The 17,904-nt window shown below is 37.8% G+C and overlaps 1 protein-coding gene across 1 annotated transcript in view; it reads right to left on the reverse strand.

The window, feature by feature from the left end:
• Window positions 1-17,661, reverse strand: part of LOC149070760 (fibronectin type-III domain-containing protein 3A-like) — a 125,302-nt gene extending 107,641 nt beyond the window's left edge. The window contains exon 1 of the mRNA XM_089248785.1: window positions 16,809-17,661. Within this exon, the coding sequence (XP_089104911.1) occupies window positions 16,809-16,941 (133 nt within the window). The 5' untranslated portion in view covers window positions 16,942-17,661. The remainder of the gene's footprint in view (window positions 1-16,808) is intronic.
• Window positions 17,662-17,904: the final 243 nt, after the last annotated feature.

Consider the following 17,904-nt stretch of genomic DNA (forward strand, 5'->3'; position numbering starts at 1 on the left):
TAAGAATTCTCTGGAAAACAAGACACAAGGATGGAGGTAAGGGGAAAATTCAACGTCCTCCGGACATTAACACTGCTATTTTTTCTTTCCCCCTTCCCTGAAAAGAAAATGAACTATCAAAAGCAGAAATTGGGCCAGAAGGTGTTTCCCAGACAGACAAAGACCTTAGAATGAAATAAAAAAAAGCAGGTCTGCAAATAGGAGAAGAAAAAAAAAAAATAAAAAAATTCGGCGGTGGATTATGAACAACGTCTACCATGTACAACTGCAAGACGTTACATCAGGAAACAACAGGACGACGACCACACGGATCAGTGTATCAATGATAGATTCTCTTTTCTTCCACCATTTATAAGAGACTTGTCCTCGATAAGACGTCCTCCGTGAAGAAAACAGAAACGAAATCTTCGAGGCAACCATGCAGCAGAAGCCACGATCATGATTCCTAACTCTTGTGGTACAGTCCAAGAACAAAGCGGGACTCTTTTTATAGAGATTGAAGGGAGAACAAAAAAAAAAATGAGTAATAACAACAATAAGAGCAATGGTGATGACGACGATGAAAAAAAAAAGCCAAGGAGGAAAAACGGATTGTGAGAAGATAAATATAACAACAAAAAAAAAACAAATGCATTGTTAATATTGAGAGTGGAATGTGCTTTTGTATCAGTACTGAAGCCAGACATGTTTGTTTTTACATCTCACGCAAGTCAAACCGATAACATTTGAAGATGGTGGGGAGGGAGACTCGAAAAATCATGACACCATGCAGAACTTAATCGCCCTATGATGATTGATTTTTGGAGCCAGTTCTGCTACGAATGTAAATTAAACTCGTGTTCGAAAGAGATTCCTTTTTTCCCTCAGTAAGATAAATAGTTTTCAGGTCCAAAGGTGATGTGGAGAAGGTCTTTGATTAAAAAACAAGGATTAAAAAAAAAAACGGACAAATGGATCGGAACAAAATATGGAATGCTTATGGTCATAAACAGGTGACCACTAACTTGGATCGGAAACGGACAATCAAAGAACGTCTTGCACACAGATGAATTAAAAGCTCTTCGATGGTAATCAAATTATAGACGATAAACGAGTCAACTCTGCTAACGTCTTTAATCAAAAAGACTAACTGGAACTTTTCCTCGAAATTGAAAATCGAAATGCAAATACATTTGGTCAGATACCCACTGATGGGGTATCTCTCTAGTCAAAAAAAAAAAACCCCACAAATTGGGAGCGTCTTTTGGTACAGATCGCCACGTATTAGATACTAAAATCTTTGATCATAAAATACAGTGGAAGTCCGTTATATAACGAACCGTACGGATTATAACGCATAAATCGATCATTCGTTGCAGCAAGGTCTACAACGAGCAATTATGAGACAGTTAATGTCAACGAAACAAAAAGTGATCGGGTATAGCGAGTTGAAAATTATGAATCTTTCGCTACAACGTCGAAAAATTCTCCAAAAAGGTCAGTTTTTCTTTTTTCTCTTGAAAAAAGCCATCACTTATAACATCGAGCATGCTCCTTGTAAATGGTCAAGCCTCGTTAATACGTCATTCTTGGGAAGACCAAAAATATGACCTCATAAGCGGAGTGACTCGTTAAAGAGTAAGCCATGGGTGCGCTGAATCCTGTCTCCCTATTGATGCATTCATGCAGAAGTAACCAAATTTTAGTTATTCAAATGAGTTCTGTCATGAAAATTGATTACTAGTCTTTTTAATCAATTAATATTTATATGCTACATTATCACGCGTTTAAATAAGGAGCCATTCAAGTATTACGTTAGCATAGATGGGGGGGGGGGGGGGTCTGATTTGCTGACTTTTGATGACAAGGGGGGGGGGGTTTGGATGATGCTTATATCATCAACCACCCTTTATAAAAAACACGAACTATTCTTAATGGCATCTTTACTGAGTGTGCCAAAAACGAGAAAAACCTTTCCCTAGTTTATGGGCACCTGAACTAACATTATCCCTATTCATAAGTCCCCTACAGAGCCACTTTGGTGATCTCTAAATGTTTCGCGGATCCAAGTGATCTGGAAATGTGTCACGACGTAATACGACCGAACGGGTCGACACAAAATATCACTTTTCGATTTTTAAAAATTCGCTAATTATTCCGCATGTTTATGGAAACCAAAGAATTAATTATCCAGCTGCATTGCAATCGTCCAGCTAAGAACTGTTTAATCTTTTAACGGCCAACAGTTTTATTAATTAGAAAAATATTTTTTTCTTGCATGAAAGCACTTGATTTATTTTCCTGGAAGAATAAAATTTAAATTTTTTTGTTTTTAATTTTAATGTAGATCTGACTTGAACGTTGGACGCATCGTTTAATATTGTATGAAGAGTTTTTTGATTTGAATGAAGAATTTTCCAAAGAGTGCTTTCACAAAAAGTGATTTCTTAAACGGAGTGAGCTGACGCGTTATCAGGAGTTTACTAACGTTAGAACCCCATAGAGGATAATAGGGATATCCAAAAAAAAATACCTGGTAAACGGAGTGACGCGTTACCAGGGTGACGCACTAACGAGGTTTGACTGTATTAAATTGAGATACTTCTAACAAAGGATGGACGCAGAAGTCCCATGTTTTACTCCCTTTCCCATATCTTCCAGACTTTCCACTATACATATGGTAAGAGCAGTGCCGTAACTAGCCATTCCTGTGCAAAAATTTGCATTTAGGCCCCTTCTTGGGCCTAAATGTGTCATTCTGCCTCTCTCCAAGTGGGCCCTGTGAGGGTGCACCTGCCTAGTTACTGGTTGCACTGAGTAGGAGTGGAAATTACTATCCGGCTTTTTGTCTCTACCAGGGACTGAAGTCACTGTCAGGGCTTATTTGAACCGACTAGCAAATTCAAAGCTTTTCTGAGCGGCTGAATAAAACGAGCTAAAAAACTTTCCGATTAGCAGAAGAATGCAAATGAATTCATAAAGACACTGAATTAAGCAGTAAGAACTTTAATTGTTTTTTCAGTTCATTAAATTATTTGAGACTGCGAAATTCTATGCGAAAACGTGTGTTTGGGGATCAACTGTTGCGAGACCAAAAATTAATTTCACGACCGGAGTTCTGTTCATTCGCTTAAATTGGAACAAAATGAGTCTGTCAAGAAAACACACTGTCAGAGGTGCACGCAAGGAGGGTGAGGGTATGAAGGGGCCCCTCCCCCGCTCCTTAAGATGATCAAATATATTAGAATAAATAAGAAAAATTAAAATATCGAAAGAAATGCTTTTTTTGTCTTTGCTATTTTAATCACTTTCTTTAATTTAAATGCTTTTAGGAGGTTGTTAAAATAAAATTTTTCTGGAAGAGCTTCCGCTCACGCCCCTTTCCCTTCCAATCTTTTGTGCTCCCTTTCAAATATGTATCCCGCCTCGCACAAAGTTTTCTTTTCCATCTTACTAACTATACTCATCCTAGTCGTTCCGTTACTATGCTTTTATGAATTTCACACACAACAAACTAGTATGAACCTTCGAATTTTTTAAGACTTTTTCAAATATACTATGAATCCATAGAAAAATACAAATTTTCTATAAAAAAAACAGATACGGGACCAAAAACAGAACCCAGAAGAAAACTCATGCATAAACAATAAGCTCTCTTTGGAACACCCTAAACCAAAAACTGCTTCCTTCTCAAACAACACACGCACACACCCACATCAAAAATATCAGTCTTCATGCAGACATGACATGTCTGTTCTGGAAGAATTAAAAGTTTTTTTTATGCACACAGAACTACGTAACAACCACTACAAAACCCTGTTTCTTTTTCTTCCGATGTGGGAAAACAAAATAAAAATATTGCCTTTAAAAGAGTGGAGAGAGAGAGAGAGAGGGGGGGGGGAATGAAATTCTTCCTAGAGAAGGAAATAATAATATATAAAATAAAAAGGAACAGAACAAACCAGACCACATTCCAACAGCCGCCGCATAGCCATGGTAAGCGATGGGAAATTCCAAAGGACGCAATAAATAAATAAAAAAAAACAATGAAAAAAAAAAACAAAAAAACGAAAGAAAAGATCGGGGAGTTTTTCCTATTGCCCAACAGAAAGGAAGGGAAAAAAACGAATCTGGCAACACTGGGGTAAAAAAGAGCAACATGATGGTGTGGTGATGCACGTGAAAGACCTCAGCGAAAGACAAACATCACCATCATCATCATCATGACCGACGTTCTAGTGATTTGGCTCCAAAAAAGAAAAAAAATCAGCCAAGTTCGTACACCAGCATATTTCATTCCCCCAGCACTTTAAAACAAAAAACAGGCTTGGGACAGACATTGTCTTCGAACCAGAGACTTAGCTGCAGCGGGGGCGGCTTTTGAAAAACCACAGAAAAGAGGGGAAGGCGGCATGATTATGCGGGAAGAGAAGAACTGCGACCTAATGAACCTTTATATGATAAAATATTCTCAAGATAATGTCCCATTTTCCGATTAATTCTACAACGTTGTCCCTCTTCCCGTGAGTTTACCCACACCGCAAAGCGAGGATATGGACATCATTGTTAAGGAAATATTTTTGAGTTTTCCATATATATATATATATATATATGTATATATATTGAAAAATAGAAATATTCATGTGATTTGACATTCAAAACGCCAAAACAACAGGTGCTGCTGTCTCTCGGGTTCTTTCTTTTTCAACACAAAAAATGAATTCCATTTAAATTGAAAAATAATAATGCAGTCCAATCCCGTTTTAACGAATACCGTTACAGTGAAAATCTGGTTTTAACGAACACTTTTCTAATCCCCAAATAAGTTTACATAGGAACAATGCTAGGTAACCTGGAATTCCTATATAACGAAATTTCGTTTTGACGAAGTGATTCCTCCGGTCTCTTGACGTTCGTTATAACGGGATTCGACTGTAATAACAAGACATCCTTGAGAACAATGTCAAAAAGTCAAAAAGCTGTAGGGCAAATACAGTATATTTTGTCATCCTGTCCTGTGAATGTTTCACAGTGAATATTGAAAACCGAAGATTTGTACAACAACACGTAATGCCAACAACCAACTTGGGTTATAAAAAAAATTAATCGCCAAAACAAATAGCTATGCTTATACAGCAATTTTTCCAACTCCTTATTTTAATAAATTCATCTCTCTTGTTAATCAAATAAATTCATCTTATCTTAAATGTGTATTGCCTTGCATTCATCCATCAAGTATCTCTACAAAACAGGTGGGGACAATCAGAGAAGATGGTCCCTGATGATCTGCTTTCAAATACTGTATTTTGAAGAAAAATTAAATATCATATATACTATATATATATATAACCTAAGCGTACCACGAGTTAGCTGACTGCAAATTCCCGTAATTAGTGTTTTCTACACTTTTTTTTTCCTTCCATAAGAGTTCTTTTTCCATAATTTCTTAAAATTCTTCACAAGATTGTTCTGTGGTGTACGTGAGTTTTTATTCTGCTTTGGGCGCACCAGTGCAAAAAACTGCAAACACAACGATCCTCTGATACATTCCTGGAAAATATTCAGCTTTCATTGTAATACAAGGCCACAACAAGCAAAATGCCAAACTAGGTGGCTAAGATTAAAAAGTTTGTTTTTCTGTGGGTAGGTTTGAACCCAGGCCCCGATGAACATGTTCCATCTCTGACTTCACGACTTATCAACCCACCACGACACCACTAAATATTTAATTGTTGCGCGAAGCCATAGCGTTTATGCAGATTTAGTTGAAAGTTTAACTTTTAGTTAGCAAAACCCTCGCCAAGATTACGATGCCCAGTCACATTCACCTTTTTTCTTTTCGCGTACACATTCCACGGTGATGCAATGCTTACCTATGTATAATAAGACCTCAAACATTACTTAAACAAGACCTCAAATATACAACACCTGGATGTTGACATGAAAATCTAATTTTCAACATCAATTGAGAAGAAATTAATCAATGCGCAAAAGGTTGGGATATCAATTCTCCAGGATGCCTCAATCTGCTCTCAGTATCGTTCTCAGATTATGCCTTTTAAGTATGTGTTGATGCATAGAATCAGTCCCATCCATTCAACTCACTCGAGAAAATGTAGAGAATTCTATGTTCAATGGAAAAGTAGAAAGAAAAAAACTGTTATGAACTGTTTTTCTCAGTCAGAGATATAGGCTATAACCTATAGAAAACACATATAACAGACGGAATACAGACTATATAACCTACAGATGAATCAATTTTTTTTAACAACTTGAATTGCTTCGAATTATGGTCGCAATGACTTTTTTGAAAGTTGAATTTATTCATAAAATAAATAACTCTTTGTGTCAATACTCGATATACGTTTTTTCAATCATCCAAATCATATCAAAGAACAAATATGTTAACAAATCAAAGGAAAAAGTTTAGGTACTAGCCAGATTTCATAAGAGCTTATTCTAGGAAAAGTACTAACTAGTATTTTTCCATGTTGAAAAGACATGCTGCCATGAAATTAACCTCCCTAAACTCAAATCTATAAATTGCACACAGAAAATTTTAGGTGCCAATACCAATTTTCTAGTCCCAAAGAGTGACTTAGTACCTGGGATTTGTCAAGCCCTGATATACATGGGTACATAGCTGAAATTTAAATCATTTGCATCTCTCTTGAAGTCATCACAGGCCCCTATACCATCCAATAATATTATTTCCATTGTTGCATTTTCTCCGCATAGCATTTTTAGGGAATCAGCTTATAAGGACTGATGGAAGCCATAGTGTATCATACAGCACTCTGTCAAGTGTGTTAATCCGCAATGAGGACAAACCCATTCATCAAACAGATAGATGCATGTGACAACAGAGGTTGGAAAAAAAAGGATGGTCACAGACAGAAATCTTTGCTGGATAGGTGCCAGGTTGCCATAGTGTCTAAAAAAAGTTGATATTGTTACCTAAAATTTTCTAAGTGATTACTAAATTGAAATCTGAAGACAATGCAAAATTTTCTTAAATTTATGTCAGTGCATCTACCAAATCTGCATATAAAAAGCTATATTTGCATAATTTTATAATAGTACATCAAGGCTTTACAAATCCTAGGTACCAAGTTGCCATAATGATTAAAAAAATTGGTACCAAAGCCTACAATTTTCTGTGTGTGTGTGAGATTACTTGAGCTTTTACAAGAAAAAAAAATTGGAATTTATAAAGTCCATCTGGAAAGTGAGTTATTGACTCTTGGAAAGAATTAAAAAAATATATATTTTACACAATTTTTCACTGAAATGTTTGTCTCCTAAAAAAATCCCCCCTTGATTTGTCACATCAAAGAGTTTATACACTTTTGACTAATAAAATTATGTTACACTAATTGTAGTATGTCATTATAATAATTGTAATATGACATTATAATAACTGTAATATGACATTATAATAATTGTAAATATGACTAATGTCACAATTCCATATGCAACAGTGAAAAAAATACCAATAATACAGTCAGCAATATGGATACATTGTGTTTAAGTAGTACTTAGTAGCAAAGTTGGCAGGTTTTTGATGCACGCCCGTTTTTGATGGTTTAAGCCAGTTTCCCAAATGTTTTATTCCACATCGCCCTTTTCTTCAGAAATTTTTTTCTTTCATAGGATCCTACGCTATACCCTTATCTTCTATTCTCCCCCCCCCCCACCCCAGACAATTCCATCGCCCACCAGTGGGGCAATATTGCCCACTTTGGGAAACACTGGTTTAAAACATCGTTAAAATATCATGTTATAAATTCTTGAGTCAAAAACCTCAAATATTGCTTTTCAATATAAAAATTCCCTTTGAAAACACACATATTTATTGCATGTGATGTTTAAAGCCACTATATTATGCATATTAAATATTTATTCTTTGTATAACACATATTTTGGAAAATATATATGTATTTTTTCTTGTAAAATATACAATTTGAATAGAGTATAGCATAAAAGCTGAAGGGAAAACTACAGAATTATTTGATATTCTTCAATTCAAGATGATTCTCAGCTTTCCAAAATTTCTTCACCTGCTTATAGGCCTATATGTGTAAGATATAAACACATCTACTTCACTCTTTTTTTAAGTTCTTTTATATGACTTTATATGAACTTCAAAAAGTTATTTTATATGACATATATGTCAGGTTGATTTCTGTCATTATTAAAGTATCTAGGCCAGTGATTCCCAATGTAGGCATTAACATTCCCTTGGGGGCGATGAGAAGTTCCAAGGGGCGGTAGAAGCTACGGGTATAACATTGGATCCTATGGGTTAGATTGCGTTGGGGCGATGGGAAAAAAAAATTTCTGAAAAAGGGGGAGATGGGGCAAAAAAGGTTGGGAAACTATGATCTAGATTCTAGACAATCACTGATACTTAAAACAATACCCTTATTTGTGCATAACATATACAGGATGATTAAAAACTCAACATACAAACTTTCAGGGGAGGTAGAAAAAACAAAACAATCACATAATAGGAATGCATCACTTTTTCTTCTTTTTTTTTGTGTATAACTGTGGATGGTAAGAACTTCAAGAACTTGTTGTGAAACTTAACATTGTGCACACATACTGTCCTTGTGTAAAGTATCACTAAATAAAGAGTTTTTCCACCCACTATTGGCTTGTCATTTCTGCATCTTTATTTATCCTCTAGTTGATCAGGTTGGGGTTTCCGGTCATACATTGTGTGATCCTGTTTTGTTTTTGTTTTCTCTACCTCCTCTAAAAGTTTGTACATTGAGAGTTTTGAATCACTTTGTGTACATATTATGCATAATATATCTAGCAATCAAAATGCTAAACTGTCCTAATGCAGAATGTTTTGCATCGTTCTGCAACGAGCCCTCCCTCCACTGAATGGATATGTTCTGTGGTAAAAATTCCTACAACAGCAAATAAATTCTTCCACGATTATTCTACAGTGCGCGTCACAGCTTTTGGTGTATTCTGCTTTAGGACTAAATGTAGGGCTAAAAAGTCCTTCAATTTGGCAGTGCTATTGATATATGATGCAAAAGAAACTCTTGAAACTTGCGAACGTAGAAGTTTGGAAAAATGCTGGAAAATTTCCCTTGGGAGCGATGAGAAGTTCCAAGGGGGCGGTAGAAGCTACGGGTATAACATTGGATCCTATGGGTTAGATTGTGTTGGGGCAATGAGGCAAAAATTTGGAAAAAATAGGAAGACACACTTATGTGGAGGTAATGTTGAGTAAGAATAACATTCCCAGTTATCCCACGTGTTTATCAGAAAATTATTGGTGATTTGTAAGTTTTTGGTATTCATGAAAAACTAAAAAAGTATCTTTCGGTTAGACCAGTGTTTCCCAAAGTGGGCAATGGAATGGTAGAGGGAGGCTACGGTTATATCATTATATTCTATGGACTTGTTTGAGTTCTGGGGCGATAAGAGAAGAAAATTTATGAAGAAGGGGGCGAGATGGAACAAAAAAGTTTAGAAAACCATGGGTTACACCATTTAGAGTTTCCTGAGAAATCTGGTAAGTATATATGTTTATTTCTATGTGATCTACTACAAGTTGGTACATTGGGTGTTTCTAAATGTTTTTTTTTTTGTTTACCCGTAGTATCATTTGTTATCAACAATCAGAACTTTGTGCCACCAATTGTTTTCCCAATAAGTCCAGAGGAAGTTGAGAGTGTCTACTTATTTGATGATGTAGAGGAGAGTGTACAAGGTGATGTGTAGCAAAAGGATTTATGTTATTGTGAAGTACTGTGGAAAATTTTATCCAGGACTGAAGATTTCGAAGCCAGACGACGAAGGAGATGTACTAGTTTCCACTATGGTGAAGAAAAAAACGTATTGGACATGGCCAGGCCCTGCTGACATCGTCTGGTATCACAAAAATCAAATAATGTTTGGAGGGTTTTTATTAAAGCAGATATGTAGAAACGATAAAAGCAGTGATATGAATGTGCCAGATCGAGTTTATAATGCATTTATAAAGGCAGAAAAAAGGGTAGCCAAAAGTTGTAACCCACAGGGGTAAAAGATTGTGCCACATGAAAAAAACTATCCCTCCCATAAAACATTTTTTTTTCAGACACATCATTCAATAGGTGAGATATGTTGGTATAATGAATAAAACATTCAGACAAATAAGTGCATAATTGAAGGAGATACTCTTTAAAAACCTCAAAAAGTGGCAGAAAGTTGTACTATTTTACGGTACTTATTGTGTTGAAAACATTACCAAAATGCATTATTCATTCAGGTTTTTGGCGTTTTTTTGCACACAATTTAAACCCCTTTTTGATGCTTGTCATATCGAAAACCTAAAACCCTACTTAGTAATAGTTCACTATATTTACAGAAGACTCACAATAATCCAGCCATGTGCTAGTCCGGCCCGTTCACTAATCCAGCGTTTTCAGGTGCATATTCTTTTATCGTAGAAGAGAAAAATGTGTCACTGCATGTCTTCTGTATGCAGAAGTTTATATTCTCTATAAATGGACTTTTTCAATTAACTACCCAGCGATTTCGGTATTCCAGTGCACCTTGGTCTGATACGTGTCGGATTAGCAAGTCTAATGTACCAGCTAAGCATGGCAGTTATCTCTGCATTTCAAAAGCATCTTTTTTTATGTTAGGAAAGGAAATTATTACAGATGATACCTGTTAATGTAGTATTACCTTAAAGATACCTAACACAGGGCTTGACAAATCCCAGGCGACAGGACACAAAATTTTCTGATTCTATTCCAGTACATCTGCTCGGCAAATCATGCTCGGTTCTTAAGAAATTTGGCTGGCATCTAAGTTTTTTATTCAATTTGTCAACCTCTGACCTAACAAATACAACACCACAACAGGCAAAATGCCCACTAAGGTGGCTGAGGAAAAAATGCCCATAACAAATAACGTGTGTTCATTCATACAGAGATTTAATATAGATCGCCAATAGCCAAGCCTTTTTCTCTCTTCCACTCATCATACTGCAGTACTTCAGGTGCTGCTCTTCAACCTTCACCTGAGGAACTTAAAGAGCCACACACACAGTGCCCCCCAGACTCAAGCATATTCTTCATCCAAGAGGTTATGGCTGTCCAACATGATAATTTTTCCACACTTCTATGTGTATGGACAGAGGATTGCAACACTGCCGTTCAAGAGAATGAAATTTGACCTCCATAAAGTAAAATGTTTCAAAAGAATGAGCAGCGTAGTTGGATCAAAATTTAGGTGACGCCTGGCAGAAATGTCATGCAGGTCATTCATAATGAAGCCTTGCCATATTTGCAGAGCTTGGCAAATCAAAAGCACCAGGTTGACTAAAAACCTCTAATTTTCTACATGGCATTGCTAAGTTTTCGGATTTGATTGCAGTGTGTCCATTTCAACATGAGAAGAGGTCATGAAGTCTCTGAAAACTTTAGAAACATTACTCAGGAAGGTTTATCACGACGAGAGAGAAAAATCACTTCTCACAACTAGAGAATTTCATCGGCACCTAAATATAGGGTAGGGGCCCAATATTATCGCCTAGGTTATTAATATCACCTACCACAGTTTCTTTTTGATTAATGCTGGTAGCCACTACGAAGCTTTCTCCCTTCAGTTGTTTGTGGAAACTAGACACACCTGTGTTGTTTTTTCTTTTCTATGGGAATTTTTTATTTTCGTGTACGATGAGGTAATAAACACATTTCATTACCATATTAGTGTAATCAATAAAGTTCAAGTGATAGGGATCGTAACAGGCTACATATTGGTGTAGTTTGCTTCTTGGTTTGTGATTCGATTCCGAGGGTGGAGGCTGCCATGTTTGACAGTTAAGTTGTTCCGAATATCGCCCACTTAAGAGTGCTCCCATTATCGCTCTACGCTATATTACGAACACTTTCGAAGTAGGTTTTTTTTTCTGATGTGACATAGAAAGACAAGGAAAAAATTAAAATGAAATAGATGCAATAGCGGTAACTTTTATCTCTTAACAATAAAAGAGATGGGACTGTTGAATTTATCGGAAACTTTTCAAGTACCTAGATCTACATTGAAAGCTACGTAAAAAAAAACCTGAAGATAGACTTCAAAAATTACTTGATGTGCCACTAGGATGGCCTTTTTTATCTCCTTATGTAGAAGACCAATTTGGTGAGTATTATTTACAAATGGATGTAACTCATTATGGACTTGGGACAAAGAATGTAAAAAGGATGGAATTTCAACTTGCAATTAGAAATAATTTACGCCACTCATTTTCTGAAGTTCAGGTAGGAAATGCCTCCCTCTTTTTTTCAACAAATACTGACTTGTCTCTGGAAAAGAAAAAAAAAAAAAGGAAAGACACTATCACTTGAAAGTTCGTCAACTTCTGGCAAGACACTGGCAAAAAACATCAAGAAAGCTGTAAAGGAACCAGTTCTGAAAAAACGCTAATCGAAAAAACAGAAGGAAGAGAAGGATCCCTTTCAGAAGATGAACCTCCATATGTGCCAACTGACGACAACTACAGCAGTTGCGGCGAAGATGATAATGATGTCCAATGCTCAATTTGTGAAGGACTTTACTCAAACGATTGTCATGGATAAATGGTTAAAATGTTTGATATGTAACAAATGGTTTTTATTTGTCAAGCTCTGCCATATTGGGCTGTGGCCTGTTGGGTAACATCCTCCCCAACATGGACTTGATTGTGTGAAAGATGCTCTGTGATGAGACCGCGTTCATACAAAAAATTATGACCAGAAATTAGTATACATCCATGCAGGGTTTAAGCTAGGTAAAAAATTCCTTTAGCAAAAAAGCGAAAATGGGGGGAAAGCTTTAGGAAAATGCTACAATTCTAATGATTTATGGTTGGATGTCTACGTTTTGTACCTCCCGTACACATTGTTGCGAAAGTGGCTACTACTTCTTTCGCATTCTAAGATTTTCTTTCGCATTTTACAAAAAATGTGACTGTAGCTTAAACCCTGCATCCATGCAAGAACAGGGATTCGACCCCAGACGTGGACAGTCAGAGGCTAGTTCCCCAAACCACTGCACTGCCAGGCAGCAATAACCTTTGCACTTAAAACATTTCCCCCCTTCCTCTTAGTAAGTACGATTTATTTTCATGGTCTTTCCTAACTCATACAAATACTCATCGAGATTCCCCCATCCAAAGCCTATTTCCTCCTCACATTTTTTTTTCATGACCATTTCGAAAAGCATTCACTGTAAACAGGATTCACTGTACGTGCTTGTTCAGTACTTTGAAGTTGTTCTTTGATACATTATTCTGGGAAGTTGTATATGAACTTTGACTGGGAAAAAGGAGCTGCAGTTTGCGGTTGAGGAAAGTTTCCCTATTGCCTGCCCTAGGCTATACTCAAAAAACAAAAAAAACACCACCACCGCCCCATACCAGGGCCAAAACTACGGAGGGTCTGGTGAAAAGGGTGCTGGATCCCAAGAGGGTGCCAAATTCGCAATTTAACTGCTCCTTCTACATTAAATGGAGTGCCAAAATGCACCCTAGCCCCGCCTGACAAAGTGCCTTGTTACTGCTCTGCTCTATACAATTGACATTCATTCTTTGACACACCCTAACAGACTTGAAAATTAGTTCGTAAAATAAAAAAGTTTATAAATAGAAGAGACATTCAAAGAAATCATATTTTGATCGGGACAAGTGTATTCAATTTGTAAAATCAACAGCAACTTCATATACAGCCGATTGTGATTGGTTATTATAAAAAGTGGTGTTTGTTTTAAACTGTGATAACGATTTTGTTCTTTCATAACAATGATAAAGTTTTCCTAATCTTCATGTGCGCTACTTGTACCTGTGCAGTGTGTTTGTTGTCTTCCCATCATGGCAGATGGGTGTGACTTAAGTTTTACTGCTATCTGGAGTGGAAGCTAAGAATAAAATGGATATTTTACAGTGGTGCATGATTGGCAACAGCTGTCAGCAAAAATGGTCATTTGATCGTTTTTGTTCAGAGCAATCATTTTCTTGACGCGAAAGCTAGACCAGGGCCCGCACAGTTTATTCAGAACTGCAGCATTTACTTTTTCTGCCTCCATCAAGAGGGTGATGCACCAACTCCTTGATAAAGAGTTCTTGAGCAATGCACTATGTGATCATTGTATTGACGCTTCTTTTCGGAACTTTTAAAATCATTATTCTGGTAAGGCTTTGCAAGGCTTGAGCAGGGAAAAATTCTGACAAAGGTTGAACAGGTATCAAACTTGTGAGACCTCCGAACATTGAATGAGCATCTAACCAATGAGAATAGTTTGTTGTTTCCCAATATACAAAAAATCAGGGTTGGACAAATAAAAAACCCCAGGTGTCAGGTCACCATGGAAAATCGGTATTGGAGCCTAAAATTTTCTAAATTAGAGTCTAAGGGTGACACAAAATTTTCTGATTTCTGACAGTAGTTACTATTTTATGTGTGTACTATATTTTATGTACTCTATTTACAGTATATATTTTCATACTAGATGCCTGAGTGGCGCAGTGGTTAAATGCTCGTCTAGCACCATGAAGGCTAACATCAGGTCCCCGGTTCAATCCCAGGGAACAACATAAACAAGTTCCTTTCCCTAGAGGCATTATTTCCCTGAATCTGTGGCGAACACAGATAGATTCCTGACCCAACTCGATTACCAAGAGAGTATAAGTCCTAGTAAATTGATTTATATTGAGTATAATTATGGTCTAATATGGTTCAGTATAATCTGGTCTTTTACTAGGACTTTATATCGAGTATAAGTCCTAGTAAAAGACCAGAGTTGGTGTGCTGTAAAGGAATAAGTATAACTTTTTGACGGCAAGTTTTCGAATACTCCAAAACAGAGATATATCCTCAACACCATCCTCTCCAACATATTTTTTTAACGTTATTGGTTAGGTGTTTCTAGCGCTCCACCAGCAACGTAGCAAATAGTACCTAATTGAGTCTGACAGAAGATATGTTAGTCGCCAAGAAGTGGTGTACCATGTGTTGGGAATTTACGGAATAGTTGTTGTTAGTACCAGGACTGTCTTAATGCATGGACCTAAGGTCACAACTAGATACTTGGTCAGCCGGGGCAAGCACACATTTTGGTGCTGCCTTGTAATGTTCAAAGAGATGTTAAGTTAAAGAGTAAAATTTGTGCCCCCCGCCCCGGCACTTGTCCACTTCTCCTTAGTTGCTGCCCTGCATTGAACTTCACAATAATGAGATTTGGTACTTCAATTTCTTAGTGAGTACAGCAATACCTCTGCTAGCGAACATCTCAGCTTACAAATTTTTTAACTAGCAAAGATTTTATTCATAATTTTTTTGTGTCCTGATTGATGTGTTGGGTGGGATGATGTGTAGGTTCATTGGATCGTCCTGTAATTTGCGGGAAAGAAATTTTTTTCACATTGTTTCACTCTTGGGAAGAGCCCCCCACTCAAATCTGCTCCTAAATTAAGACATATCTTCAGCCTTGAATGAAAAGAAGAAGGCAGGCAGACAGAGGGAGACATCTTCAGCTTCGGACAGATCAAAGGCAGACATTGGTGCCAGAGATAGGGTGGCAATTTTTAGCACGGAACCGGGGGAACACCTCTAGAATCAATTCAGAAATCAAAATATCCTACATGAAGCTGAAGATGAGCCCCCACAGGTTCAAAACACTTCACACACATCTCCAACTACTTCACCAAACATCAATTCTGGCCATATCGCTGTATTGCAATTTATTGCCATTAATGAGATGGGTTGTAGAAATGAAGGCACTATTTATTGGCAGTAGCCTCAAGCTCGTCAGGGAAAATATCTTATCTATATCCTCAGGTTTGAACTTGGGACCATGACAGCAACGTTCATGGTGGTAGATGAGCATCTTACCACCAGGCAACTCGTGAGTGCTACACATTTCCAACTGCAGACATCTTCAGCTGCCAATGCACGCAAGACAGATATCTATCTTTAGCTGTGAGTGGAGTGGAGGAAGGCGTGAATCTAAGGTGATGTGTAGGAAGAGGCGACTTAATGTAGGTTCGTTATATTATCCCATATTTTACAGGGCAAATAAACTTCCCATATTATTAGGTCTTGGGAAGAAGCAACCTACCCAGATACGCTCAGAACAAGCGCACACATATCCAGCTGCGAATGGAACAAAGACAGACATCGTCAGTGGTGTTGCAACTGGGGTACTACCACCCATGTTAATTTATAGAATGGGAACCGAGTACCCCAGAATTTATTCAGAAATTAAAATGTGATACATGAACCTGAAGACAACTGTTCACAGGTTCAAACAACTTCAGATACAGCTGCAAACGGAGCCAAGACAGATATCTTCAGCTGCGAATCGAGTGGAGGAAGGTGCGAATTCAAGGTTATGTGTCTGAATAGGTGACTTATTGTGTACGTTCGTTGGATGAACCCATATTTTACGGGACAGAAAAACTTCCTTGTATTATTCAGCTCTTGGGAGGGGTGATAAGCCACAAACACCCCCCCCCCCACATCCTGGAGCAGGGTCCCTACGCTGGGATCTTTGGCAGACGCCCCCCCCCCCCCTCAGGAGCCCTTCTATATTGAATTTATAGCCAGAAAAACAAAAAAATATAATTGTACCGAGCCTTGTCAGCCCCACCCTTGAGAGGGGGAGGGGGCATGCCGGAATATTTGAAAGGAATGGAATATAATACGAGTGCGTGGTTTTCCCCTATTCCGGAAATAAAGTGCATTCAAACGGGGAGATGAAATACCATCCATATAATGTGAATTCAAGACATAAACAAACACGAATGGCACATGATATTCAGTTATGAAGTCACTCACCATGGTAGGCGCACGCCATCTGGCTGCACATGTCCTGCATGCCGTAGCAATAGTCCCCGTAGGTTTCAGGGCCCGGGGGATACACATCACTGCCGTTAGCATCGTAGTATCCAGACACCATTGTGGTTAACATTGGCAGGCCTCGGTTGTGATGGATGACTCGTGGCGTAACTGGATGAAACCTCTCAACGTAGGCACTGGAAACAAACACCACGAATACCTCGTAGAACAAAGAAAAGAAAACCTTCTACAATCTTATCAATAAGTTATCGGTCATCCACAGAACTTTGACATCTGAACTGGTCCACAATTTATCTTCAATGCAGACACTTCCACAGGTAAATTAAAAAAAAAAAAAAATCCGAGTTTCAAATAGTAGGATACACGTTCAAAACTTGCCACATCCAATAACGTCCACAGCAAAATCAAATGAACGGGGATGAGAGAAACTTCGCCGGTATGTCAAATATTTATCTCTGTATCCGGTTCATATAAACTGATGACGTTGACTCTTCAAAGCTGACTGAGAAGAGAGAGAGAAGAAGAAAAAAAACAATAACTACTCACTACTGGAGGCACACACGAAAATCCTAAAAAAAAAAAAAAAGATCTCTCCCTTAAATCGTTTAAAGCGGCATTATTAATCCAGATTTCTGTCCAATCTGTTCAGTAATCTGGATCATCTGATGAAGATTTAAAAGAAGAGGCCGGGAAAGATTTTCGCTGTTTCTTTAGTTTGAGTTTCTTCCCGTCGCAAAGTAGAGGAGCTCGACACACACACAACCAGACGATCCTTTTCTCGCCGCATCAAAATGTTTTTCTCTCCCTTTCTGTCGCCTGCTCTCTCTCTCTCTGTTTTTTTTCGGTGGCTGGCTGGCTGCTGCTGTTCTTTTTCTACCGCCACCCCCCCCCCTCGTTATTACAACAAACCAGTGTTATGACGTCATGAGATCTCGGACAAAGTCCAGGAGGTGTAAGGGGGGGGGGGGGGAGAGCGACACGAGAACATTCTTGCGACGGCACCTAGCGGGAAATATTTTACGATACTTTCACATTTTCTGATCGTAAATCTACGATACGTGGTTTTTTTTTTTCA

This window comes from Pholcus phalangioides, unplaced genomic scaffold, assembly GCF_987345545.1.
Source record: "Pholcus phalangioides strain wild (caught in Gottingen) unplaced genomic scaffold, Ppha-v1.0 ptg000020l_1, whole genome shotgun sequence".
In the NCBI taxonomy this organism is placed as follows: domain Eukaryota; kingdom Metazoa; phylum Arthropoda; class Arachnida; order Araneae; family Pholcidae; genus Pholcus; species Pholcus phalangioides.